Below are 27,324 nucleotides of genomic sequence, written 5' to 3' on the forward strand. Positions count from 1 at the left end.
TGGACCACTGTTTTATCTTCTCTGGTGTCGCCCTGCCAATGCAAACGTTTATAGGTCCTTGCTGTTCAGGGGCTGTTGTCTCCAGTCTTTTCCTCAGTAAGTTAAAACCATGCATGCATAATGGGAGTTGGTTTGAGCCATTGACTTGGACAGGGTTTTTTGTTTTTTTTCACAGTTGCTTTAGCAGTATGAGCCAGGCATTTTCCTGTTTCAGGGTGTAACCTGGTCCAGCGGGTTTTGTGGAATTAGGTAGAGTAGTTTAGGATACTTCTTTACACTTCAGAACTCTTCCTGCTGTTCTTGTCAGTAGTTACAGCCCACTAAGTGAGCCTGTCCCACATTTCACAAATATCTTTCCTGTTTTTTTTCTCCAGTTTGCTTTTTTCCACATTTTGCAACAGGTTCATCTTCATTGCATCTGTCTATAAGTCTTTGTCTCAGAATTCTACAGGCTTTTATCATACGCTTTGTATGTCATAGTCTTGGTGGGCTTCTTTTTCTCTTTTCTGTCTAAATTTACAGCATTCTTTGATTAACTATTACAGTGGTCCAACAGGTTGTTTTACTAAGAAGATCACCATTGGTTTCTTGCCTTTTTAAAATCAATATTTTATTGTTTTGAGAACGTACCAAGGTATAAAGAATAACTACAGTAAAGTTATTACAATGTACTGTACAATAAATCAAAAGACTGAACCAAAATAGTTGAAAATGTTTAAGCTTCGTTGCAATGTTTCAAACGGTTGCTTTTAGCATGCCTAATGTTTAGGCTATGTTGCTAGTTAATGTGGTCTGACTGTTCAGCCTTATGATGGCCTGTTTTTCTGAAACTTTGTATTCACACCTCCATGGTGCTCATGTTGAGAGACAACAACACTTAAATCTAAATCTAGAATCAACTCAACAAAGACACAATAACACAGAGCTCGCAAAGAAGCAACCAAGCTCACAAATGTCAGATTACTTTTGGTCCTATAAAAAAAACGAAGACCAGTTATAAACATCAGTAATTCCTACACATTATTCACATTAAAGCTTTCAGACTGCACTTTGACTGCACCAGTCATTGTTTCATTTCAAATTCAAAGTGATAATGAAACAAAAAAGCATAAATTGCATCACTGATGAGACATTCACAATCTACAGTGTACATTTACATGAAGTTTTGGCCTTAATGAAAAATGTGTCCATGTACTGTATTTCTCATTCAGAAATACTCTTTATTACCACTGAGCAACTTAGGCTACTATTCTGTCTTTTACTTTGTGCTACCAAATTACCACTACTGTAAATGTGTCTTCACCGATGATTATGTTTAAGGATATCAGCTAGGGGTATTTTTAGACTTTAATCCATTTGCATTAGCCTAGGATAGTTTTTTGAGTAGACAACCAGACACTTTTGTAATTAGATCAAATCCCTAAATGTAAATTTCACATCCTGCTCTGAAACAATCCTTGACCAGAGGAACAAGTGCCTAGCTAAAACTAACACAGAGATGTCTGATTTACTGCAAATCAAATGTCACCTCTACTTCACTCAGTTTTATAATAAAAGCTGCCACTTAACATTTAAGATGTATTTACACCACATGATTCAGTATAGTATCACACGTGGACAGTGCACATAATTTCACAAAATTAACAAAACTATATTGTACGCACAACTTAACCAACCAGACAGTAGTGTGGGGTCACACAACACTTGTAGGCTCTCTTGCAGTGTTCAATGCTCTGTTTAGATCAACAAGAGGAGAATTCCAGCTTCTTTGTGGGGTATTTGGTGGAAGCCCCTCATCTTTGTCCAAACTCTCTTAAGCCTTCGCTGATTTGATCTGCTCGAATGTGGAAACCCCTGGTGTGTTAGAGTGGTTCCGCACCACCACACTGGTGGTCTCCGAGCGATAGCTGCGGGTTGTCCGGAAGGTTCTCATGTGCTGGAGCTCCATGTAGTCCTCCTCGGACACCTTGATGAGTGGGCACCAGCGGAACGCTCTCCGGAAACCTGATCGGAATCTGAGGACATATAGCAAGTGTCTGTACAGTGTCTCTTCTCTGCATTTGAGCAGACAGTAGTCAACAGTAGCTTCCTGTCACAGATAAGACTAACCTCTGTTCATGAGATGAACGATGTACTGAACTGTAATGCATGAGCCCAATAAATCTAGCAAACTGACAGAAAGGTTGTAACATCTTGACAGGAGCCTTTCAATCTGTGACAACATACCACTTTACAGTCCTCATTTTCCTCCATTTGAAATAGTAAGTCTTTACCTTTGGTTCAGACAGCAGTAAATAATGGGGTTGTACATGTTGGAACTCATAGCCAGCCAGAAGATGGCCAAGTAGACCTGCTGGATGTACTGCTGGTTGTATATATCATTCTTGAAGCTGCCCAGTATGAAGTAGATATGGTAGGGCAGCCAGCATACAGCAAAGGTCATCACCACAACTATCATCATCTTCACCACCTTTAAAAAACATCCAAATATACACTCATATAAAACACATGGGACTACAAATCAAGCACCATTCATCACAGACCTTGCATGTTTAGCTTCAGTGGCTGTTGCTACTGTGAAAGTCATTGTAAGTTCCTCAAAAACTAGTGTGAGCTCAATGGGATCATTGACCTGGCTAGCCAATGCCCGTATATGCTAAGGTAAAAACTAACCCTAACCATATTGTAATCATCAGATCACTTGTATATAATTTGGACTGGATTTTCCTGGAACTGTCCATGGGTATTTCAAAGCATAAGAGAAAATTAAAGTCACATATGTTAGCATTATCTTACAATATGGGTATGTTTGTGACTGTGTATATGTGTGAGTATAAACATAACCCAGCCTACATAGTACCATTAGCAAAGGTGGTCAAGCTGACCTTGCGCTTTGCCTGGATCTGGTTCTGGTAGTGGTCTGACGCTTCACCAGGGATCTTGCTGCCCCATAAACGCTGGCCCACCAGACTGTATGTCACCAGCATCACCAGCAGGGGGAGCATGTAGATCAGGATAATGACGGCTATCTGATACCTGGAGAGTTTAAATATTTCTTCATCATACATATGTACTTAGATTACGGTATATGTACCGGCATGTCATTACTGCCACTGAGGAAGGAGGTTGACTTCTCAAAAAAGCAGGAACGTTCTAGTTCAGGCTCACTTATTCAGAAAGTCATTATATATATATATGGGAAGAACAGAGAGCCTGAACAAGAGCCCACAGCTTATGCCATTAGCATGTCAGAAAGGCAGTTTTCAGGACAAAGATTAGTTCCTGACCAAGGCTAAGTAATTTTTTAAACTGAAGATTTACTGAATTTAGGCTGAACTTGTCTTTTTGTCTCCAAAAATACTCCTTCGAGTCTCGGACACATTTATAACATCTAAGGTGATGTATAGCAGATTACACATGCAGTCAAAGGACCATCACATGTGATTAAACATATAAACTAATGACATAAGTTTATCTTGATATAGCCAATAAAACACGTTAAACCTTTTGGAAACAAATAATTCCGTTTTCTTTTGTAATCATTTGGGGATTAAAAAACACATTCATCAGATTTTTTTATTTTTCTTACGAGAGCTGGTGCTTTCCCCCGTAGTCATCGGGCCATTCCACCATGCAGACCGTGCGGTGGGAGTAGACGTTGGTGCTGGAGTAGAAACATTGAGGGAAGGCCAGGATGAAAGCCACTGCCCAGATCACACTGATCACTATTTTAGTGGTAGTGGAGGACAGCCTTGATTTCAAAGGGTGGATAATGGCCATGTATCTGGGGTGGAAAGTGAAGCACACCTTGATACGTCAACAAAAGGATCAGGCTGTGGCAAAGGCATTCAAAGGGTGGATATCGCAAAATAACACAATAGCTATGGCACTCCTTGAAATGACTTCTTCTCATTTCAAGGTTACATAAGATTCAAAGTATTTTTCATAACCTCAGTGCAAATAATGTCAGCTAATCATTTATGTCATTAGATGAATAGGAATTATGTCACATGACCCTGATGTGACACAGCCCAATAAACATAGCTGTGACATCAGTCTGGACTAGGGGAAAAAAGCTTCCATAAAGCACAACTTATCCATGGTAACCATTTAAACTTTACATAAACATTTTATGCAAAAGTGCCAGGTATTAACAATTCACAGTTTTTAAGTCCTCAGCATAAATGCTAATGTCTAGCTTCATTTCCATTTGTGTAAGGGGAGTTGATGCATGATTCAAATTACTGACAATGCATATTTTGCACTTCAACAAAAACACCTGAAAAGCTGTATTACTTTCCCATTATACTCATTTTGTTCTAAACCAGCACAAAATAGAAACTCATTTTGGTCTTGATTAAATTTCATTGCCTACAGGTATTGTTCAATGTTTAAAAAACACAAATAATTGTGTTGTCTCATGTGGAAAGTCACAAAATACACAATAGCGACAATGTAACAATGTACTGTGATTCTCATACACCAAATAATTTTCTCCAAATTAACTAATACTTTTTATATAGCATTGAAGAGCTAGAAGATTTATTTTCCAATAAGCTCATTTTCATAATGAACAGGAAATCAAAAGAAAAAATTCTTCCATGCACACAGGATACCTCTCTCTCTCTCTCTCTCTCTCTCTCTCTCTCTCTCTCACACACACACACACACACACACACACATAGACAGACAGACAGACAGACACACAGAGAGAGAGAGAGAGAGAGAGAGAGAGAGAGAGAGAGAGAGAGAGAGAGAGAGAGAAGAAAAACACAGACACAAACTTTTAAAGAAAACCCTATTAAAGAGAATCGATATCTATGGTAAGTCTGTGCAGAACAGAGAGTGCACCCTGGCCCCAGCTGAGCCCACTGAACTGAAATACCTTTTATGCATGGACGCCAATTTCTGAACATCTCATATCAGGCGTTTAACAAGAACTGAATCACAAATTCGTCACAGTGCGACAACTGCGCAAACCAACGTGTGCATGAACAACTCGAGGACAAGTGTAAGCGTCTCGGGGTCGTGCACTTGTTTAATAATAAATCTTAGAGGAATAATGTAATAAAGTGAGAATAAGGTAATAAAGTTTCGTTGTCATGGAAACACACATTCGTCAAGCAGTAATCCGTTATAACAGATTACACTGTCATTCATAGCCTAAGGAGGAAGACAACACTTTGTCCTTTCTCAGAATGGTTGCGTTTTGGTGTTGTATCGCGACATTTCTTTTTTTTTTCGCTGAATGCTGAAGTCATAGGGATTCGCATGAACACCCTATACTGCATAATAACCTAAATGTGATACTGCCGTGGTTTAGAAAGCTAACTGCATTCTTACCTGTCAATTGCAATAGCTGCCATGGAATATATGCTTGAAAACACGGCTGTTATGGGGAAAAAGTTTTGAAATTTACAGTATCCCAAACCAAAGTACCAGTCGTTATGTATAGCATACACAAAATTGAAGACAGTGTTAAATGTGGCCATTGATGCATCAGAGAAGGCGAGGTTCACAATAAAATAGTTAGTTACTGTCCTCATTCGTTTGTGCGCCAGGATGATCCAGATTACTGTGACATTACCAATGATGGAAACAATAACAATTAATGAGTACGCAATCGCCCACAGCGCCACTTGCCAGTCCGGTTGTTCAAAAAGATTGATGGAGGTTTCGTTTCCATCATCTTCATCGTAAAGTACATATGAGGATGATAGCGGGTCCAAAGTTGTATCCATATTAGACGCCACTGACCCCAGAATCCAAACGCGATGTGAGCCTGTGGCGGGGAACGGCTCGCTGTTTGTGGTTATACAGTGGAGTATCTTCTATGAATCCAAATGGAACTGACGACATGCAAACCGACCGGGTGCTTCTTTTTTTTTTTTTTTTTTTTTTTTTAAAACAGTACCTGTATCAAACTACAGAGTGTGAATAAAATGCTAATTGCGACGGGGAGTCTTGTCTCATATCTCAGACTTGTCAACAGGTACTGGTGCGTAATTGCTTAACATCTGGTGAGTCTTGAGATAGTAAAGGAATGCATCAATTACCGGGGGTGTGCCGCGTGCAACGCGCGGACGTCTAGTGAAATACAAACGCTGATAGTGCGGATAACCACTTATCACGTGCGCATTTTTTAAAAATGCAACTTGATCGCATGACATTTCAGAAAAGCCATTGTAAAAAGTAATTACATGGAGAGGAAAAAAATATGCAGAATCTGCCTCTTTAGGCTATGAAAGAATTCAGTGATATGCTAAGTATGAGCACATAAAATCGACAATACAACCTGGCACTTTACAGAGGATTGTCAGCTGTGACATGTGTCACTACAGCGTATTCCCTATGGACTTTCGATCTTCCAGCCTAAGGTACTGTGATTTTAAGATATGTTCACGTTTCCTCTACCATTGTGCCCGTAGCTATCATTCTTTAAGACATTCCTTGAAATGTTAGTCGGTTTATTTCTGAAATCTAATATATCATGAGCACGTATGCATCATATCGCATTGCCCAGTGAACACAAAAACACATAGTCAGACATCTCACAAAACTGCCGATGGTTTTAAACGCACAGGATGGCAGGTATCGCTCGCCCTTTGGAACAACAGCCCATCAGTCAGCTGCGCTCCACGTGGACAGCCTGCGGTGTAGCAGCGCCTCCACTGAGCTTCAGGTGCGCACCGGCAACACGGAAGGGCCCGGAACAATTATGCGAGGACCAACTTACAAACGCATCAAACATGTCTGATGATGTTCGCTACTGCGCGACGTGCTCGTACTTCTTCCTCAAGTTTACTTTAATCGCATATGCTACCGTTTTCTGGGTGAGTTGTATTGTCTATATCACGTTATGCGCCAGTCAAATCCAACGTTTTAGAGGAACTTCTTTTGGACGTGGCGGCTGCTACATAAACAGCGTGTTGTGTTGTATAGTGTTGTGCCGTATAGGCTCGAGACAATTATTTACAAGTGCAAATAGTGGATGGTCCTATGTGGCAAACACTGATGATTTAAAGATATTCTGGTGAAATTAATAAATTTATTTATTTATTTATTTTACTGTTTATTGAAATGTCTGTGTTTACCTGCAATGGCGTCGTTGACCACACCCTTCGTGCGACTGTTTTTCAACTTCTTTCGAACAGAGCCAGAGCGACACCTGTATGCTAAGAATCCTGTTATGTCCACTTTACGTGCAATTACAATTAAAAATGTGGCAGAAACAAAATCACATCGGTTTTATTAAATAAAAGGCGACTCCAAAATGCGACGTTGAAGCTTCCTGTAGGAAAAGAGGAAAATTAGTTGGCTGAGTCGTCACAAGCTTTAAGAAATGTTTTAATGCCTCTTAAACGCTGAAATATGCCAAGGTGTGCTAGAATGCTAAAGTGGATTTTTATCCAAATATTCGTTTATGCTTGAATATCAATTACAGAGTAGAGGTGTAGCTACTCCACTTTAACACGCTCTTGTGCGGCAGGCGGTTTTATAAGTGCGATTGTTAAATCGATCAGGCTGTTGGCGTTTAAGCCTTGTTTTGTGGTCCTATCCCAAAAATAACTCAGCAAAGTCTGTGTGAGCAATAAATAATCTTAAAGATATTTAGATCTTAATGCTGTATTTAGTTCACGCTGAACGGCAATCGAAAGTTTGAAAAGGGGATTCCGCACGATTGGAGAATGTAAATGTTCCTTTGCCCAGTCTTTTATACAGAGACGTATCAGAGATGCTGTATCTCTGTTTAAATCACTTGGTCATTTACGATAACGAGTAGCTTTCATTTCAGAAACTGGCGAGAGTGTGCATAGTTCACGCTCTGCAGGTTTACTCTCAGTGCACCTGTGTAACTGGTATGTCTCCAGGCACGTGTTGCTTGCATAATTATGTTATTTTGTGTTAAAGTAAGACAAGACGACACAGCTTACATAATTAAATAACAAAAAAGGCATGTTTTGCTCTAAATGATGCTTTAAGGTTTTAGCATACAAGGTTAAGTAAGTATGGTTGGATGCACAGTATTAAACCCTAATCATGGATCTCTGATTATATGCCCTTTTTGGTACACAAAGGGAGACATTTGAATAACACAAACACCCCCACTAACATGTACATAATATGTAAAACACATTTACTAATCCACCTGTAAGTGAACTTATTTGGAGCTAGACCAGGGTTGGCACTGGCACTATTTTTCAAATGCAGGTGTATGGTGGTCTGTGAATGTGAATTAGGCTATGCCGCTTGTGCTTGGGGTTATCAAGGGGTTATGTGAAAAAGCACCATTTTTTTAGACAGTTCAAACTGTCTGTGGACAGTTCAAACACTCACCAGCTGATTACTCAGAACTTGCATTGTGCATTTTCTAAGAACAAAGTCATGTAGGTTAAGCATTAATATTATATATTCGTTGCTGTATGTTGAAACAAGTTTAAATGCGGAAAGAAGACCATGAGGTAAACCTTTACATAGTCGTGTGTAAAACTAAACAAACTCAAAAAAACTGTGAAGTAACTTAAAGTAGCTTTCTTGATTTGGTCCTTTGCACACAGTAGGTGGGTGCTAAACCTTCAAACACAGTAATAACATTAAGATTATACCCCATTATTTTAGTCTGTCTTTGGGCTCACATTTTTAGAAAGGAGAATTCAGACAGTTTAAAACACCTCATCTGTAAAACGTGTTTAAAAGCAACATGATGGCTTGCTATGCATGGCACTCTGTGTAACCAAAACAGTTACAGCAACTTAAGACACTTGCAAGGTTTGGAAAAAAAATATTTCCTATAAAAGGAAATGCCTTTCGACTCCTTGGGCGGTGCTTCACTGTGCAGCAAAACAACGACCCTAAACATGCAGCCCAAGCAGTAGGGAAGTCCCGTAGTGTAAAAAGCTACAGTCGAGACAGGATGGTTTACCAATCAAGCAGTGCATTTCACTTGCTAAATTCAAGTCATTTCTGTTGCTGAGATGAAGAATGACTGCAAAAGTGCTGTTATTCCAAAACATGCAACATATATATGCCTCATATACCTGTTCTCACAGAATGACTCTTTGGATCTGTTTCATTTATGCAGTATTGGGAAAAGAAAAAAATATAGAATTTTGTCATCTTAGAGGATGACAGTGTGTGTTAGGATTTTAAAAGCCTTAAGGAAGTAGTGAGGTTTTTGGGGGGGGGGGGGGTTTGTTTTTGTTTTTTTTTACTTTTCAGCTTACTTCTGTTCTCAACATCTGAATGCTAGGCAAAGCTTTTTCACATCCACCAATTCAGCATTAAAATGCTCCACCTACCATGAAACAATCTTTCTCCTTGTAAATAAAAAAAGTTACTTTGTGAAAGAGTAGAGGTATGTCAGGTTTTTTTGAACTACACTTGATCTTTGTAAAGAACAGACTTTGTACAAAAAGGTGTAGAATTATGACAACTTGTAATGATAGAACAATAAAAATAGAAAGCAATGAAGAATAGATAAACTTGTTAAGGATTATTACAAAGTTCTTAACAATATGTAGAAAAATAAGAATGACAAGGTCCTTAGCTGAGTGTCGTCAGCAGCTGCCAATCATTCAGTGGGCAGGTAGTAAGCGTTTCTTTTCCAGGTTTTGTTTAAATGAGTTAATATTTTTGGAAAAATAATGCCTACTAAGAAGTCTTTAGCATTTTTCTAGTTTATATTCAGTAATGGCTACAGAAAGGTAAACACTCTGGCTATATTGGTTGTAGCTAGTATTATAGCCGATATTGGGGCCACCCAGAAAAACACGAGGTTGCTAATTTCTGGAATTGCACTGTTTTGCTTTACACCGTCATGGAGCTACAAGGGCTTATCTCAGAACAGACCTGATTTATTGGATCTGGGTGGCTTCATCTTGCTGTTCCACTAATATAGGTAATATGCAGACATCTCACTGTGACTGGTGATAAATGCTCGTTCTTTTAGGATGGTGAAATGTTGCCACTGACAAATAGCCCTGCCCGCTCTTTGTATCTTGTATAATGTGGCTTTGAAGAAGTCACTTATCTGAATGCCTAAAAAGCATTGAAAGTGTTTTCAAGGGCAGTGGTTGTTATGCCAAGTGTTAATGGAACTGGTTGTGGGAGGCCAGTGGTTATCAGTGTGTCGTATTAAAACACAGGCCTTTCAGGTTATACTAATGTTTATATTCTGTTACTTCAGTTTTCATTAAACATTAATGGACGTGATCTCAACAGTTACCACCTAGAAGCAATCCTGTACCAAAGGATGTGCCCCAATCCCAACGTGTTAATGTTTTTTGACTTTCTCACTCACTCTCTCACTCCCTCATATACACACATCCACATGCGCTAAAAGAGGAGGACTCCATGGTGAGTAGTAGTCTTCTCACCGTCCTTACTGAAAGGAAAGATTCTAGTCCTTCAAGTACTGTTTATCTAATTTACCATTTGAAAAGTAACAGAAATAAGCACTAAATCATATCAGATGTGTGTTTTTAAACATCAGACATCCAACAAGGCCATAACTCTGTTTGACACTTTCCTGACATCTTTTCAAATGGGCTTTTTGGAGATTTACAAAGTAGGCTCTATCAATTTTCCAAAACATGTCTACCTCATTTGTGGGCTTACTTGCAGTATTTCAGAAAACCAACACTGGACCACTTAACACGATTCAATTATAAGTTTTTGTATGGTATAATCTATTTTGGGCTCCTTTGTATTGCACAATGGAAAGATTTAATTGATCACTGAAGTGATAAATGCTTGCAAGACAAGGATACTGATTGAATGTGTGCATAATTTATATCTAGCTTTATATATTATTTATACCTGTATGACTATTTAGTCGATGGTAATTAAGAGTCAGGCAGGGATTAAGAATCATAATGTACTGCTGCTTGGTTGGTGAAGGTAGAGCTCATCCCTCTGATTTGAGTAAACAGATGAACTGAGGGCCAAATACACACACACACACACACACACACACACACACACACACACACACGGTCATTTAGAGAGGGGATTTGTTGCCATTATCGCCATGCCATTATGTTGCTAATTGCTTGATTACACCATTTAGCAATGTCAGTAGCACTCAGTGCTTACCTGGAGCTCACATTTTGCTTTTTGACACAGGCCATATGTAGACTTAAAGTTACAGGTTGCACTGATAAGCATACATCGATATTGATTTCAAACACTATGTAAATTAATGATGCAGAATAGCGTCAGTGACCTGCTGCTATCTGCAAGCATGTTTGATAGTTTTATTGGATCAATATTTTATTTGTAAATTATGTCATAACTGAGTTTTATGGTAAGCAGACAGACCTGTACCTTACAGAATAGCTTTTGTTTAGCTATGGATTTGAATACTTTAGCAATCTGGCTAAGTCTGTTTGGCAGAGTCTGTTATGGCTGGAAGTCATATGTACATTTGTTTATCAGGGCAAAATTGCATATGGCAGTTGAAGATCTTTGTTCCTACGATTTGTACTGTTCCTAAGATTTGTAATTTCACAAAGCTTGAAATATGGCACAGTTATGAGGGGCCACAGGATGTCGTTCTGATTCCTTTCATGTGGTGCTTAAAGTTCCAAGTTAAGTTTGCTTGTGTTAAGTGTTTTACTGGTGATTTTGCATTTGGAGGTCAAGAAACGCATCACATACGTAACTGAATCTGCAAGACTCCTTTCACTCTCATGGAAGATTAATATATTAATAATACGGCAGTGCAATTCATAATGAATGAGCCAATGGGTTTGTTTTGTCTCAGCTTATAGGTGGGTTTATTTTGGCCATCGGTATTTATGCAGAGGTGGAGAGGCAGAACTACAAAACCCTGGAGGGCATCTTCCTCGCCCCGGCTATCCTCCTCATCGTCCTGGGGTTGATGATGTTCTTCGTTTCCTTTGTCGGGGTGTTGGCTTCGCTCCGGGACAACCTGGTCCTTCTCAAAGTGGTAAGCTTGGACTCTGCCTGCCAGCCCACCTGGGGCTCCACCCATCTGCACCAGTCCTGAAGGGAGTCCTGAAGGGAGTCCTGAAGGGAGTCCTGAAGGGAGTCCTGAAGGGAGTCCTGAAGGGAGTCCTGGTACACTGATCACATCAGCGCACAGCCGGGGCTGTTTCACAGCTCTATCTGGACAGTTACATTTTGGGTGGGAGTAATCCAACTTTTTCCCACCACACCCCCTTTTGGAGAACAAGTAAGACTTCATTAGTGTTAAAGTACAACTGTGAGGAGCTGTACATTTAGAGACAGGACATGCAAAAAATAGGCACGCACAAGAAAATCAACAATGATGATAAAGAAGGAACAAAAACAAACAAAAAGCAACCTTAGTAATTATTAGTAATAGTAAAATACTTTTGCATAATTACTAAAAGTGTAATTAATTAAATATCATTATGCTTTAGATGAGTCAACTACCAGTGATGAATAATTATATCTCTTGGTAATCATGGTGTACCAGGCAGTCTCCTTTTAGAGACAAAGTCTACACTTTGTTTAAAATCCATTTTAACTGATCTCTGGTTATTGCCGCATTAGACATTTACTGTCTTTCCGCCCCTGTGGTGACTGTAAGACAGGAGATGCTGTCCTTCTGTGTTTCTTGTGCCGTCTTGTCTGAGCGCACTTTCCAGGGGCATGCGACTTCTCCATGTCTCATCCCACACAGAGGGGCCTTGAAGGATGTTGTGACTTAAACAATGTAAATCGCTGGATTTTGTCCTCACAGTCTGACGTTTTGCATTGCAGTTCCTCTACACGCTGGGTGTTTGTCTAATCCTAGAGCTCCTGGGTGGACTTTTGGCTCTGGGGTTCAGGAACCAGGTACACTTCAGTCTCTTCATCTTTGAGGCCTGCCTTTCTGATCTCTCTGTCCCTTACCAAGATCATTTATAGGTTTACATTACATGTGCACCAGTGCAGGTTTTGTTGACTGACAAGACCACTTCACAGCTAGTCACATGCAGACAATGCTTGGAGGCTGAGCTGATAACTGAAATGTGTTTAGTAAGATCCCTTAGTCAGTGGTATGTTTTTAAAATAGTATGTAGTGAGCATGTTTTTACATTGGTATGGATGTCTTGTTAAATAAAAAAAAGATTTTTTTAGAAAAAAAAACCTCTTATGGTTTCTATTATAAAGTTTGATAAAACAAAATACCACAATAATTTGGCATTAGCTCAGAGGATGAGGCTAAGTAAAAAATGTCAAATGCATCCTCACAGAGTGCAGCACTAAGATACTGATGAATCTTGAATGCCCCATCCCGTGTTATTGATCTCCTCGACCTCTGTGTATGTGTAAATGCTGACAGTGCACACTCACTGACTGATGAGTTCTCAGTGAGATGTTTCTGGTGTCTGAGTGAATTACTCTTTACTGACAGCTCACCCACTGGGCTTCAAGCAGCAAAAACAACTCCCTCAGCCCATCAACAGTGACAGCGGATTTGTCTTCTGAAACTAATTACAGTGATATCAACACATTGTCTGGGGGTTTTTTTGCAGTTTTTTTTTTTTTTTTGCAGTTTTTGACTTAATGACTTTAACTAAACTTTGAAAGTAGCAAATAAATGAAATTTCTCTGCTTTATGACGCTGTTTATTGGGTTTTGCGAGACCATACAATTGTGTCAGCAGAGCATGTGTAAGATGAGGTTCAGCTCTGTTTTGTTTCATTTTGCAGACTGTAGATCTTCTTAACAAAAACGTCCGTAAAGGAATGGTGAATTACTATGATGATCTGGATTTCAAAAACATCATGGACTTTGTTCAGAAAAAGGTAAGAACTTCTAACTTGGCCAAATGTCACTTGGACTGATTCTGTCTTTTAATTGTCTGGTTGCTTTTCATAACTTTCATAACTTTAATACTTATGGTCATAATCAGATTGCAGACTCATTGGGAACAACACCTGAACTATCTGTCAGACAGAGGTTAATAAATGTGTTGATAAATCTGCCTCCGACAGTGCTGTCAGAGGTTGGTCTCTGACAGCATCGATCTCATGAGACAGATTTTCATTTCATCAGCTATGCCAAACACAAAGTTGTACATTTCCATTCAATGTGAAAACTGAGACTCTGGACGGATTAGTCAGCTATGTCAAATATATCTGGCTGGATGTCTCAGAACTTTCCACAGTTAATGTGCTACAAAACTGAATTCTTGATAGTAAAACCCACAGAGTAATTCAGTAATTTCATGGTACATGTGATGGCTCGAGTGCCGCAGGGTAAGGAGCAGGATGCATAAATGTCTCTCGAGGACGAGAGACATTTAATACACACGACGCAACACAGAGAAACAATAAAAGTTATGGCACTCACATAAAACAAACTATATATGAACTATAAACAAGCACAAGCGCAAAGAATAAACATTGACCACAAACAGTGACACTAATGCCTACATGAACAATGAACGACAACCAACTCCCATAATGATGTGAGCAACAAGGTGCAGGTGTGTGAAAAGGGGGCGTGGTAACAGACAAGGGGCGTGGTAACAGACACGGGGGCGTAGTAACAGACAAGGGGCAGTCACCAAGAGAACAGATAACTCCCACTGATCAACAAGGATCACTTCACCCCCCCCCCCTTTTTTTTTTTTTTTTTTAAATGATTGAACTTGAGCAGAAAGTTACTGTCGTCGAGACGGTATCAGCATCGAATACAGCCTGCTTTCATTTAAAGGTTTAAAATATGTGTTGTGTTCCCTCTCTGCGTGTGTTTTAGGTCTTTTATTTAAATCCCTTACAGTTTGTGACTGGAAACAAGTGTGCAATCGTGCCATCTTTCAGGTGTGACTCAGGTCCTACCTTTCTTTGCTTTCTAAGTCATACAATGCAGTTTGAGTACTAATAGATTTTTGGACCGTGAACATGGAATTTTATGTTAGTAGTATTTTGGTTTTTTTTCCTGAACTTTATTTTATTCTACATTAAGTAAAGATGAAGGTTTTTGTTCTTTTTCTTGTTTAACCAGATTTAAACTCCCCATGCATCTTTTAGCATTACTAGCTGCTTATGGGCACTGCAGTCATGCATAACCAACATTGCATTTCCTACTTTTTTCCTTTTCCAATCAAGGATGTTTAGTGGTGAAGTGGCTTAGCCGGCCTTCTATGGAGCATGCCAAATTGTGGCATGAAGACCTGCTCTTGTTTTCAGCAACAAAAAAGAGTCCAAGCAGCTTAATGGCAATCTGCTCTGAACCCTGTGCAGTCTTTACCCTCACAGCAATTAACACGTGTCCAGCTGTGCACAGCAGTGGCTGGTCAGTTGTATTCTGACCGAGCTTTGGTGTTAGTGGTTTACCAATAAGCTTTCAGGTTGTTCTGTTAAACTGTCACACGAAGAATATTTTATTCTAAAATATGAGCGCACTGTCTTTTTATTGTACTTAATGACATGTCATAAGCTAAACCCGAACACAGCTGTTGCTCTTAGTAATTAAATACTTTCAGAGTGGTGTTTTCCAAATGACTTATTTTCGTTTGTTAGGTTATTTATTTATTTTGAACAAATTTTTATGCGAGTGAGCTTTAGCAGAAGGTTTATGTACCATTTACTTAGACATGATCTGCTGATTGCCTTAAGTACCTCAGATAATATTCAGATGAGATGAGAGACTAGCATATGAATTGCAATGCTCTGTGAAAGGAAAGCGAGAGACCTAATGTTTATTCATTTCATACAACCCCCCCCCCCCCCCCCCCTCCGGAAAGCTGCTGGCTAAATAATTGAATACAAAGTACCACAGATTATCTATTTCACTTTATATATATACCAGCCAGCCAGTCACACCCTTATACATTAGTACAGGTTTTGTTCTGACACATCCTGACAGAAGATGAAAATTTGTATGTCTAATGTCTTCTTTGCTTTTTTACCCTAGTTCCAGTGTTGTGGAGGCCTGGAGTACAAAGACTGGGAGGTGAACATGTACCATAACTGCACGGCGCCGGGACCCTTGGCTTGTGGGGTCCCTTATACCTGCTGTCCCCGCAATGTTGGTCTATTCCACCATCAGTATCACAATTTCAAAGATTTCACTTAAAGAATACCACTTATTCTCAAAGATAGCTTGCCCTCCATATTAAAATCCCTACACACTGCTTCAATTTACTTTAGTTTGTGTTGTTTGGGTTCTTTTACCCCACGTGTGCATTATTCAAATTAATTCAACCCATATGTTTTCAAAGCCCTCTGTTCCTTTGTTTTATTTGTTGTAGTGTTTTTATGCATCGAGTGCATAGCTTCCCAATTCCAGCTTCAGCTTTTAGCGTAGGTAAGGCCTGATATCCCAAACATCTAAATCTGCTACCTGCTTTGTCATACATCCTCAGGCCCAAACAATGCCATGCCACACTATGCTACAAGATGGTATGATGGTATGGAGTGTTCTTTGCTCTAAAATGGACCAAAAACATAGTAGACAAAGTTTGTTACTTATTCCCGTTTATGCTGCACTCTTTCTGGAGGCAAACGTGTGCTCTGATTACCAGCCCATAGAACCATGCCAACATGCATTTCCCCTCCTGAGATGAAGTCCTTTGGCTTCGTCTCTGCTTGTCTTTGTCAGGGAATACACATTGCTTTCCAGGTTTGCTTTAGATGTTAAAGGTTCGTGTCGCTGCCTTTTACTGCCCTTTTGTAAGAGCCTGATTTAAAAGGTCATTGTTGCAGTGCCTCTTGAGTGATCCATTTCAAGTAGGTTTTTTTTTTTTTCTTCTTTTTTTCCTGAAAAGTACATTCCAGCACTTGCAACAAGCATTCAGCCTTTCTCTTGCTTGAATGTATTGATTTTTTAAAAATGCCTTGTCTAATCAAATAATATCATCAACCTAACATCAGCAGGTGTGCCACCAGTAGAGTTTGTAAATACATTTAATTTATTTAATGAGTGACAGTAATCATACTGTGACAGAGCAACGCACTCAGGAGGTTTAATGTTCTTGATTTTAAATGAATTTTAAAAAATGTGCCACCTTAATGAAAAATGTTCAGTAAGTGAATAGACTCTGTAGTTTCTCTTTAAACCACAGATGTGGTGGGAGTCATTTCACGGTTGGTTCCAGAAGTTGCCTCATCTCATTTAGCTACAGAAGTAGATTGAGCATCTAAAACTCTGCATAAAGAGGACTGTACCAACAGGATCTGAAGTGTACTGTAAATGCAACTTCTCACAGATTTCTGTGTGTAGGATGAAGATCCATGAAATGTGACCTCCCAACCCAGTTAGGCTGAGCTCAACTTCTCCTGCGCTGCTTGTTATTCAAAATGCATGGCAGGAGCGTCACATCAGTATCTGGATTTCCCTGACAGTTTCAGGGAATGCTAAACTGGCAATGGGCATTATGCTGCCATGGAATGTTTGCTGGTTGAGTGTTGGTTTTGGTTCTAATGATATGTCCATTGTCTTTCAGCCCAGTGGAGTTGCCAACACAATGTGTGGGTACAAAGTTCTTAATAAAGAGGCAAGTTTGTACAATGTTTTTCTCAGTAGATAAACAGTATGTTCTCTTTAGCTCTAATAAAAACTGCTCATTCTCCTGTAATAGGTTTTCAGTTTGGGGCTTTTGCTGCTATACTGCTGATAAAACACAGGCCTGGCTTTGAAATTGGAAGAAAAAAAAAATCCAAAAGTTTAGAGATCACAAAAGTTCATTAACTTGTGCTATTTGGAAAGGCTGGCACTGGCCGGGGCCCAGGGCCCTTAGTTAAGAGCGGGATGTTATGTTGAAGAAGGTTCTGTCTGAAGTGAGTCAGCCTGGAGAAGTGTCTGTTGCAACCCCTGGATTAGTGCATATGCTAAAAATATCAGACCACCAAGATAGTCAGGGCTAATTGCTGAAGAGTTTCAGAATTTTATGTTGGATTTTGGCTCTTAGTTGCCTTACACTGTAAAAAATTTGTGATCTCTTAATTTGTCATTCACAGATGGGATTTCTCACATATGAGTGTCTGACATACGGTGAATATTATTTCTGTTTGAAATAGAGTGAATATAATTTCTGTTTGTGTGCTTTTGTAATTCCCTTTAGAGACTTGAGCTCACAGACATCATCTATGTGCGTGGTTGCACAGATGCTGTGTTCATATGGCTCATGGATAACTACAAAATCATGGCTGTGCTACTTTTGAGCATCTTGCTTCCTCAGGTAGGAGTTACATCAAGCTGAGTATAAAACATTTAAAGCAAAAACATTAATATCACATAACTATGAAATGTAATTAAAAATGAAATCTGATCAGGAGGTGCATCAGCGCTCAGCACATTCACCTTGCACTTGAAGTTTTAAAATAAAATGACCACCATCTGAAGTGCCTTTTATGCACATGGTGTATCCAAAACTAGTCTTGCTCTTTGCGTCAGAGGAATATTCAAGCAGCGGTTAGTGTGTGAATGAAAGCCAGCTTCTTGCGTGATTCTGGACAGGGCCTGTATGGCAGCCCCGGCTCTTTCTTTACCTGCTGGTGACAGGCTTCTGCAGGCCTGTTGCCCCCCCTGGAACTCCCCTCACTCACAAAATACTTTTACCTGCTTTTCCTTTGTCTCCCTGCAGCTGTTCTGCTGCTGCTGCTGCAGGGCAGTGGGCACATTGTGGCATTATTTCAGCATCGTGCCCTCCAGATCAAGCTGCCTCAAATTTAACAACATACTGTGCCAAACCTCAGTGTACTATACTTTTCCTGAAATCCTGTTTGATGGGGGTTTTGTTGTTGTTTTGTTTTTTTTTGTTTTTTTTTGGGGGGGGGGGGGGTGTGCAATCTCAAATGGCAATATACATACTTGACTTGGTACAATTTACAACCCTGAAAATCTTCCTGCTCCCATCTAATTTCATGGGTTTCATTTTTCCCTAATCTCCAAAATGCAGCAGATCTTTCAGGCCACTTAACCTGGCAAAAGCAAAATCTCTCCTACTCCTGCCTGGAACTCTGTCGCTTCTAAATTGATTCTGTCTGTCTGTGTAGCCTGTAGCGAGAGCGTCAGTGCAGCCAGTTTAATCATGCACACCTGTCTCCTGATTATGTAAGCCTAGGATCACCAAGCCTAGTAGAGTGCAGCCTTCATGCAGAGTTTCACGGCAACCCAAACCTAACACACCTGGTCTTGCTCATTAATGACTTCATAGTTCTTAAATCGGCTAGATTCTGTATTAATCAGCTGTGTTAGATGGGGTTGTGCCCTGCAGGAGAAAGCAGGATCCCTGCAGGAGAAAGCAGGATCCCTGCTGTAGATAAGAACAGCTGGTTCTTCCTAAGGTAGCCCTTTAAACATGCACCCCTGTTTCGTCTTAATTTTGATTTACCTTCTTACCTGTTGACTGACTCCTGCTAAATTCTGCAAAACAAACATTTTTACCAAAACTTCAGTATCATTAGAATTATTATTTTTATGTTTTTATTTTTTAGAAAGCGAATCTTTGTTCCTACCATGTGTCACCCAGTAGATGCTGTGTCATAAGCTAGGAACTGAGCCATTTTTTTACACCAGCACACTGAGCACTCAGCCGTGGAGATTCACATCACGATTTTGTTCTTTAGAATGTTTTAGAACTTAATCCGAGGGGGAGGGACTCATACCAGAGGCTTCTGTAAAATGGAGCACTGTTGTTTTGTAAACTGGAACTCCCGAGAGCTTCACTGTGCAAAGATCATTGTAAGGCATAAAACAAAATTATGATGCATTTGGGGAAGCAGCCATGGTTAGCCAGTTGCATCCCTCCTTGGTCGGAATGGTGAACCCCTTCTAGACCTTGATTAATTGCAAATATGTGTGCATTGTAAGCAGCTTTTTTTGATACACAGTCCTATCCAGAAAAAAATAAAATAAAAATAGCATAATGGACTGCTGTTCATACACATTTAACAGACAGCTCAACATGTTTGTTAGAATAAATCGACCTGCGCACGCTTTCAGTCCTAAATAAAAGGCTGAAGAATGTAGCCCTGCTCTGTTCGGGCAGTAGCCGCTGTGTTGTTGCTCTGTCACTTTATCTGCAATGCAGACAGTAGGTCTGTCTGATGAAAAATACACACAATTTAAAAATTCCCCACTCTTCAGAACCTAGTGTCTTTTTTGTTTTACATGCTGTGAAAAGACATTTTGAGCAACACCCAGAGGGCCTTTTAAAGACAGAGTTCATTCATCTATAGAAAGAGCTGTGAAATGATTGTTTGGCAGACCCTTTGTGATTTTATTTTTTTTTGTACAAACATTGCATATTTATAAGCACTATTGTTGCAACAGCAGTAAAATTAATCTCAACGGATATATACACTCGCTAGTCACTTCATTAGAAAAGCCTTGATGGTGTACAATTAGGATCTAAAGCCTGTCTGTTAGTGGTCAGTTGCCCTTGGCAGGACATTTCTGGATGACAGGCCATTTTGACTGTAGCAGTGTCACTGGTGTGTCTAAAAACCTTTGCAACACAGCTTGACTGGACCACCCTGTACCAGTGCATCTCCCACAACTATGCTACCATATCAGCATAAATGCTGTGTTGCAGATGGTCCCCCACCCAAATAAGGTCGAGATGACAATGGCCTGGGGTCAGGAACTTGTCATTGATTAATGGGTAGTGTGGTCAACAAATCGGGTATGCAAACAGCATATAATTCGGCTAAAATGTCAAATAGCGTAGGCTGGGTACTTGAGTACATAATGATCACCCAAGTGCATGAAAGCGAAACCTTACAGTGGGTCTCAGCTATGAGTAGCAGATCAAAGGCGACTTCATTGTTGAAATGTTTAAAAATATGAGGCACTGGTTCAGCTGTCACTGCCAGTTGTCCATGTTTTAAATTACGGGCTCATTAAGCAAACCTTAGTTTAGCGAGAGCACTGATCTGAATGAGGTAGTGCTGGTGTTTAAAAGAGTGCAATTTGTGAACCGGCTACCATCACTTTAGCATTTTGGGAAAGCATCTCTCTGTGACCTGGACCTGTTCCAAAATACAGTTGTGTGATGTCTGTTGTGCATTGGTCTAGCTCTGATTTTAAAAGAAACCTGATGGACTCCTAAAGCCCACCGCTGAATCCTACCACAGATGTGTATTATCATACACTCACCAGTCTGCTTGCTGAGCAGCGTGGTGACTCTGTGCTCATTGCCCTCTGTTTCCTGTCTCCGTTAATGGGATTTGAAATTGGTAAACTCTTGAATGCCGTGCACTCTGAATGAGTGCACACGCACGAGAGTCTGCATTAGTGTAGCAATGCTCTGACTGTAGGCAGCCAGTCCGCAGTGCATTGTGTACATGGAGATAGATTGCTGATGAGCACAGGGGTGGTGTGTGGAACAGCTCCAACATGTCCTGTAGCTGAGGTGAAGTAAGTCCTTCTGGTCTCAGATGCAGTTAAACACAGAACATAAACTTGAATTTAATAATAACCAGTGATTTAGTTTTTGATGTTTTTCCAGCATAATGCTGTTTCTAGGAGGACATTTATGGTACCTTTTTATGTTGTTTTTATTTTTATAATTTAATAATGTTGACAAATGGTGCAAATAATCTATCCATATTTTTTCTCCCAAAATGTGTTGGGAAAAGTGTGTAGTAAAAGTATACTCTGTTCACAATTATACTTTGTACTACATGATCAAATATGGATGGGAAGGTTTCATTTCTAAGGAATTTTTATGTGAAAATCAATTTTCGTCATTTAAAAAAAGCATGAACCAGCCTGGGTGGATGGATGTTATATACATTGTATCTGCTATATGTTTGCTTGCTGTTGGAGCTGATGTGTGCAGACCCTATCTGTTGCTGCCATGCTGAAGATGAAAAGCCATAAATGGCAGATACAGACACCTCAGAAGTCATAGCAGAAATGGGTGTTCTGTCCTTACTCTGCCCACACTGTTGAACACCTTGTGCAAATGCAATTTGCATATTTACAGATCTTGCAGGATTTCAGAGTTCAGGTTTGTTGGGTAAATGGGTAGGGGTAGCTCAGTGGTTAAGGTACTTGACTAGTAATTGGAAGGTTGCCAGTTTAAGTCCCACCACTGCTAGGTTGCCACTGTTGAGCCCCTGAGCAAGGCCCTTAACCCTCAGTTGCTCAAGTTGTATTCAGTCATAATTGTAAGTCGCTTTGGATAAAACATCAGCTAAATGCTGTAAATGTAAATATCTCCCTATGGTGAAACCTTTTATTTGACAAGCACTTTGTTGTGAGGGATTGCTGTCTGAAATAAACCACTAGTCTGTGTTTCAGGAAGCTTGCTAAGATGAAGCACAGCGGTTTGTGCTTCTTGGTCACTATTAACAGGGTTGGACACCCAGCAATTGCAGGTTGCTTGAAATATCAAATAGGTACCACGTCAGTGTTTATTGACTTGTGTAATAATATTTTTAAGTGCAGTCATCTCAAATTGCTCTGCTTCAGGGGTTTTGTAAGCATACCACTTGGACATCTAAGATAACATCCAGCTTTCATCTCGCTAAAGAAAACCCATTTCTCTTCTTCTTCTGTTCTTTTGATCTTTTTAAGGGAATAAGAATACAGATGTGGTATGTTAGTAAATTGATAGAATCCTGTTGTCCCACATCACATGACTGCTGGGCATCCTCTCCAGAAGCTGTGTTTCACCGATCCTCTTCCTTCTGCAGTTTTTCGGGGTAGTTGTGACCTGGCTGTACATCACTCGTATAGAGGACGCCATCCTGGAGTACGAGAACTACCAGGACAGCCTTCTGAACAGTGGAGAGCAGCGCAACCCCAAAAACCAGAGCAAGATGGCAAAGTGCTGCAAATGCATGCCTCTGTTTGACTGAGTGCACCCTGCTTGAGGCCCTGCAACTGCATAGGACTAAAGAACCTTCCAGTAAACGAACCCAGTCACTGTGTCAAACAGGATACGCTGTGTCATTTCCGCAGTCTCAATGTTCTTCACACATACTTCTGTAGTTTTTTATTGATTGTACTGTCCAACAATGCTCAGGGTTCTTCAGGCCACGATTGACAGCACTTTACAATAGATGGTGACAGCGATGAATTTGATACCACCTGAACCCTGCAGGTTGGTAAAGAGCTCTTTCATGAAAACACTCCTGAATTATCTATATCAACCAATATTATAATGTGTGGAGTTTTGCTTTTTTTTTAATGCATTTATAGTCACTGGTCACGGTTTCATAATAGTTTATTCGTTTCAAAATAGGAACTGTTATGAATGTCCCACCTAACAGTAAACATTTATGCAAATTTCAGTACAGGTGCCATTTATGATACAAAATGTACAATAGTTTTACATTTTGCATTTCGGAGGAATCTCTTGGGAAATGCAGTGATGTCCCATCGTTATTGTGCCAGAAGTAATAGCTTTGTGTCCCTTAGCCATAACCTATATTGACACTCCCTTGGCTTCTAAAGGACCGCCTGAACTACCTGCCAAATGCACTGCACTGAGCAAGCTACACCTACATTTAAAGATGTTAGTCTATGTAGTGGTTAGGTGACATATGTAGTTTAATATGGAACAGGGATCCATTCAATGCCAAGGTTTATATCCTAAATGTAGTGTATGTGACATATCACAGTGTGACGATAACCATTAAATTTATACTAACAATCCAGTATTTTCACACTCAGCATTCATGAAGCTGTACATGTCTTGGCAGCAAATATTTGAACATCCATGATGTCTGCCACTAGGACAGGACGCCTAGCACTGCAAACACTGTAGTCCTTGCATTGTGATGACTTTGCCTGAAGGGCAATAGTGGATGGGGTTTTAAAAATTATTTAGAAAAAATGAATGATTGTGGCATGTACTTTGGTGACCCGTTTGCACAGTTTGATTCACATTAGGATTTTTATATGAAATTTGTCATTCTTTTATTTTTTTTTTTCCATTCAGGAGCAATGTTGTGGTTTTCACATTGTTTTTTACAAGTGCAGTTAATTATCCTTCAGAGCGTGCGTGTGTGTGTGTGTGTGTGTGTGTGTGTGTGTGTGTGTGTGTGTGTGTGTGTGTGTGTGTGTGTGTGTGTGTGTGTGTGTGTGTGTGTAACGAGTTGCAATAAATGATAATATACTGATGGTATTGTCTTTTTGGGGGGCTTATCATTTTTCGTCCATATTTTTGGGTTGTATTCCCATTTAATCGTGTGTGTGTGTGTGTGTGTGTGTGTGTGTAGCTTTTGATAAGATCCTACATGGTGCATAATGTCCAGTATGAAAAGCCCCTTCAGAATGAATAAATGCTTATTCTAGAGCGCCGTTTGCTGTCTGGGTTCTTCTTGCACGGAGGCCTGTCTTTCAGCTGTACATAGGTACACTCCAGACAAGAGTGATGGGCGAGTCATTTTCTGCACAGTTGTGGTCAAGGTAAAGTGATATGAATGTTATTCTAAGAATGTGTGCAACACAGTTGATTTTACTGTGCACACAGCTGTACCTGGCTGTCCTCCAAGGCTACCATACAACTTGCTGTCCACTGAGCAACCATATGACGGTCTGCAACAGTTTGTCATGTTCCTGGCCATCTAGACATGCCAGATGGGCCATCTGTCCCTGTGCCTGAATAAGGCCATGGGGCCCCTGAGCACTGGACAGCCACTAATGTTTCCCCCCCAAAAAAATGGCTTCAGGGAAGAAACAATAAAAATAATAATTCCTCAAAGTTTGCCATCCGCACAGCTTATAGACACTAGTGACAAACCAAAGTGGTTTGTCATTTGTTTGTCATTTTCATATTTCTGAAGCGCGCTCCAGTGACAGCAGGTTAAAGGAATGATAATACACAGGCACCATGTGGTTATAATGCTGGATCAAGGCTGCATGCACTGGTGAACAAACTGAGTTTACCTGTGATTGATTTTCAGTTTAAGTCCTTATTTTCCCACAAGGGGAACTTGATGGTGGTGGTGGTGCTTGGGAACATATCACAGTAATAAATAACAATAAACAATTGCCATAAAAATAATAAAGGCTTTACAAACAAGAACAGGAAAAACAATAAGAGCATGATAATCCTTTAATAATACAAGTGCAGTAATATACAAACCAATAAATTAGTGCACCAATCAATTTGTGCAAAGTAAGCATGTTTATTGCATGTGGGATACATGAGCATTAGTTATTATATTTAAATGACCCTTCTGCTGTGGATCAGAACTAGAGCCACATGGATGCACTATTGTGTCTAAAAAGGGCTGATAATACCTGCTACAGTTTACCGAGTAGCCAAACATGACTTTCACACACTAATGCTGGGGCTTTTTCAGCAAAATGTTTCAGTTTTTGTGTGACCCTCTTGATTTTCTTCTGATGCTGATCAACACTCAGAGAACAATTGTGCCAATAAAATACATTTCAGTGTCAGGTAAAATGTAGCTGAATATTCAGCAGCCAGATTTAAGAGAGTGAATTGTCTTGGCATCGACCCTTTTCATCTTCGTTCCAAACGGTAGTGCGCCTTTGTCTCTACTTACATGCAGACATTTCTGTGCGCATGACAAATAAACTTGAAACTTGAGGTTCTGTGCAGTGGTCATGCTCTTAGGAGGAATTCTAACTGTAATAATATTAGCATTACCTTATGCATGACAGGACTATGTGAGATGGATATCCCACATGAACAGCTATATAAAGGTGTTCCTATAACAATCCTTTATTGTTAGACACTAAGAAGTGACAACAGAAGATGGACTTGTAAATATAACACTAACCATGCCTACGATCTGCCCGTGTGACTCTATCTAAACCATCTGCAGTGAGAGTCATCTAAAGAAGGAAACAGAGAGGCTGCCCGAAATCAGAAGTAAGCACCAGGTTCATGCATGCAGAACCTTTAGAGCCTATCAAAGGCCATTTCATGTTAACTGAGGGGTGATAATTATTGAAGATCCAATTTATCCATAATTTTCTGAATTTTAATGCAGCCATAAGCAAATAAGTGACACGCAAGATGGGATCAGCAAAATTACCCAGCTTTAATCTTATAGAAATCCCCAGCGAAAGATACCACACTACCAGGCTATAATGAAATGTTTCACTACGCCCTTGTGTTCCTTCAGAACCTGCTAAATTAAGGTTATGAACAATTGGCTGATGATATGAACTGGGATACATCAACAGTATAGCATGCAATTGTTCATGTTATTTGTAATAATCATACCCTTAATTAGCAGGTTCTGAAGGAACACATGGGTGTAATGAAACATTTCATTATAGCATGCTGATATTTTAAGTGGATATTTTGAGTATATATTTTCCATCTGGCATTTTAAGTGATAAACCTGTAGTTCTCTTTCGACCACTGCCTTGCGTGATATGTTTTGAAACTTGATTTGATGCTGAGAGGCTCTGCTGCGTATTGGCTCAACCCTCTTCTTGCACCTGAACCCCACTGTCAAACAGCACATAATGAATGAGTGTCTCCAGGTTTCAGGAAATGGGAATGAACCCCCTCTGACTTTAATGGCACTCCCTGTTTAGTTGCTCATCAAGCAGCCTTCTCCCATTCAGTCCTGAGGAGCACAGGAATGTGACACACCTGTGGCACCCTGGGGCTTGCGGGCCTCCAGAGCCCTTATCACTATTGTGTCCGAAAGGGCTCAGCCCTACAGGAAACAGCCTGACATCTGTGGGCATCTGCCACGCTCCAGCCAATTTGCCATTTTCAGAAGGCCAGTGGGCTTGTGTATTTGCTTTCTGCCTGATGCATGGGCTGCTTGAGCGGGCAGATTAAAACGTATGACAAACCTTATCAAATGAAATCATGTGATCACAGGTGCTACTAAAGATTTCAAGTTTGAAGTTTGAAGTTTGGTTTATTTGTCACGTACATTAAACCTCTTCATACATTAGTGGACCTGTAAATTGACTTTGAAAGGAAAAATATCCTCTAATTAGTCCTGGGTGATAAGGTTGGTACTACATAGGTGATAAATATTTTAGAATTAAAAATGAACATTTTACCATAGATGGTTTGAATTATACCGAACCATCAAGAGTACAGAATGATCATGCCCCTTCTTGCAGTCTGATATTATCTGCTCAATACATTCCTGATCAAGCACAATGGTTTGGAGGTTCAGGACAGATATTCATTATACACACAGACAAGCATCGACCACTGGTCCTCGTAAAGTCAGGACATGGGTGCTGAAACGTGTCTAAGACAATCAGTTCTGAAAACACTCCCCTATTGTCTTTGACGCTTGGTGCACTGGATGACAGGAGCGCTCTAAACACCCCTGCCAGAAAAATGGACAGATTTATGAAAGCCAGTGTAGATCCGGATTAGTTCATCAGCTTAGTGATTGTGTTTTATTCAGAGGCCAAGAAAGGCTGGAACAT

At 40.0% G+C, this 27,324-nt stretch overlaps 2 protein-coding genes across 3 annotated transcripts; one reads left to right on the top strand and one right to left on the bottom strand.

Annotated features, from left to right (window-relative positions):
* Window positions 1-1,329: 1,329 nt before the first annotated feature.
* tacr2 (tachykinin receptor 2) lies at window positions 1,330-5,741 on the bottom strand. The gene is made up of 5 exons (XM_027000525.3): window positions 5,344-5,741; window positions 3,590-3,784; window positions 2,886-3,036; window positions 2,274-2,470; window positions 1,330-2,015 (listed from the first exon to the last, which is right to left on the bottom strand). Exons 1-5 carry the CDS (start codon window positions 5,739-5,741, stop codon window positions 1,814-1,816), a joined length of 1,143 nt encoding a protein of 380 aa, XP_026856326.2. The 3' UTR covers window positions 1,330-1,813.
* Window positions 5,742-6,677: 936 nt separating this feature from the next.
* tspan15 (tetraspanin 15) lies at window positions 6,678-24,064 on the top strand. Of its 2 annotated transcripts, XR_014126676.1 has the most exons (9): window positions 6,678-6,833; window positions 11,765-11,950; window positions 12,751-12,825; window positions 13,686-13,781; window positions 15,898-16,011; window positions 17,429-17,479; window positions 18,047-18,163; window positions 22,629-22,843; window positions 22,961-24,064. XR_014126676.1 is itself a non-coding variant. In XM_027000417.3 (8 exons), exons 1-8 carry the CDS (start codon window positions 6,750-6,752, stop codon window positions 22,791-22,793), a joined length of 888 nt encoding a protein of 295 aa, XP_026856218.2. In that variant the 5' UTR covers window positions 6,678-6,749; the 3' UTR covers window positions 22,794-24,064. The 2 variants fall into 2 exon arrangements, 1 of the variants encoding a protein (XP_026856218.2); XM_027000417.3 differs by having other exon boundaries at window positions 22,629-24,064.
* Window positions 24,065-27,324: the final 3,260 nt, after the last annotated feature.

Source organism: Electrophorus electricus, chromosome 12, assembly GCF_041902795.1.
Source record: "Electrophorus electricus isolate QZ-2024a chromosome 12, ASM4190279v1, whole genome shotgun sequence".
Lineage (NCBI taxonomy): Eukaryota > Metazoa > Chordata > Actinopteri > Gymnotiformes > Gymnotidae > Electrophorus > Electrophorus electricus.

What these genes read in the sequence shown, in the direction of transcription:
- tspan15 (XM_027000417.3), top strand. Translation starts at nt 6,750, where the DNA reads ATGTCTGATGATGTTCGCTACTGCGCGACGTGCTCGTACTTCTTCCTC. An exon ending in ACCTGGTCCTTCTCAAAGTG is followed by an intron (nt 11,951 to 12,750) that starts GTAAGCTTGGAC and finishes TTTGCATTGCAG; the next exon opens with TTCCTCTACACGCTGGGTGT. An exon ending in ATACCTGCTGTCCCCGCAAT is followed by an intron (nt 16,012 to 17,428) that starts GTTGGTCTATTC and finishes ATTGTCTTTCAG; the next exon opens with CCCAGTGGAGTTGCCAACAC.
- tacr2 (XM_027000525.3), bottom strand. Translation starts at nt 5,741, where the DNA reads ATGGATACAACTTTGGACCCGCTATCATCCTCATATGTACTTTACGAT. An exon ending in GCAGCTATTGCAATTGACAG is followed by an intron (nt 3,785 to 5,343) that starts GTAAGAATGCAG and finishes TTTCCACCCCAG; the next exon opens with ATACATGGCCATTATCCACC. An exon ending in TACTGCTGTCTGAACCAAAG is followed by an intron (nt 2,016 to 2,273) that starts GTAAAGACTTAC and finishes ATATGTCCTCAG; the next exon opens with ATTCCGATCAGGTTTCCGGA.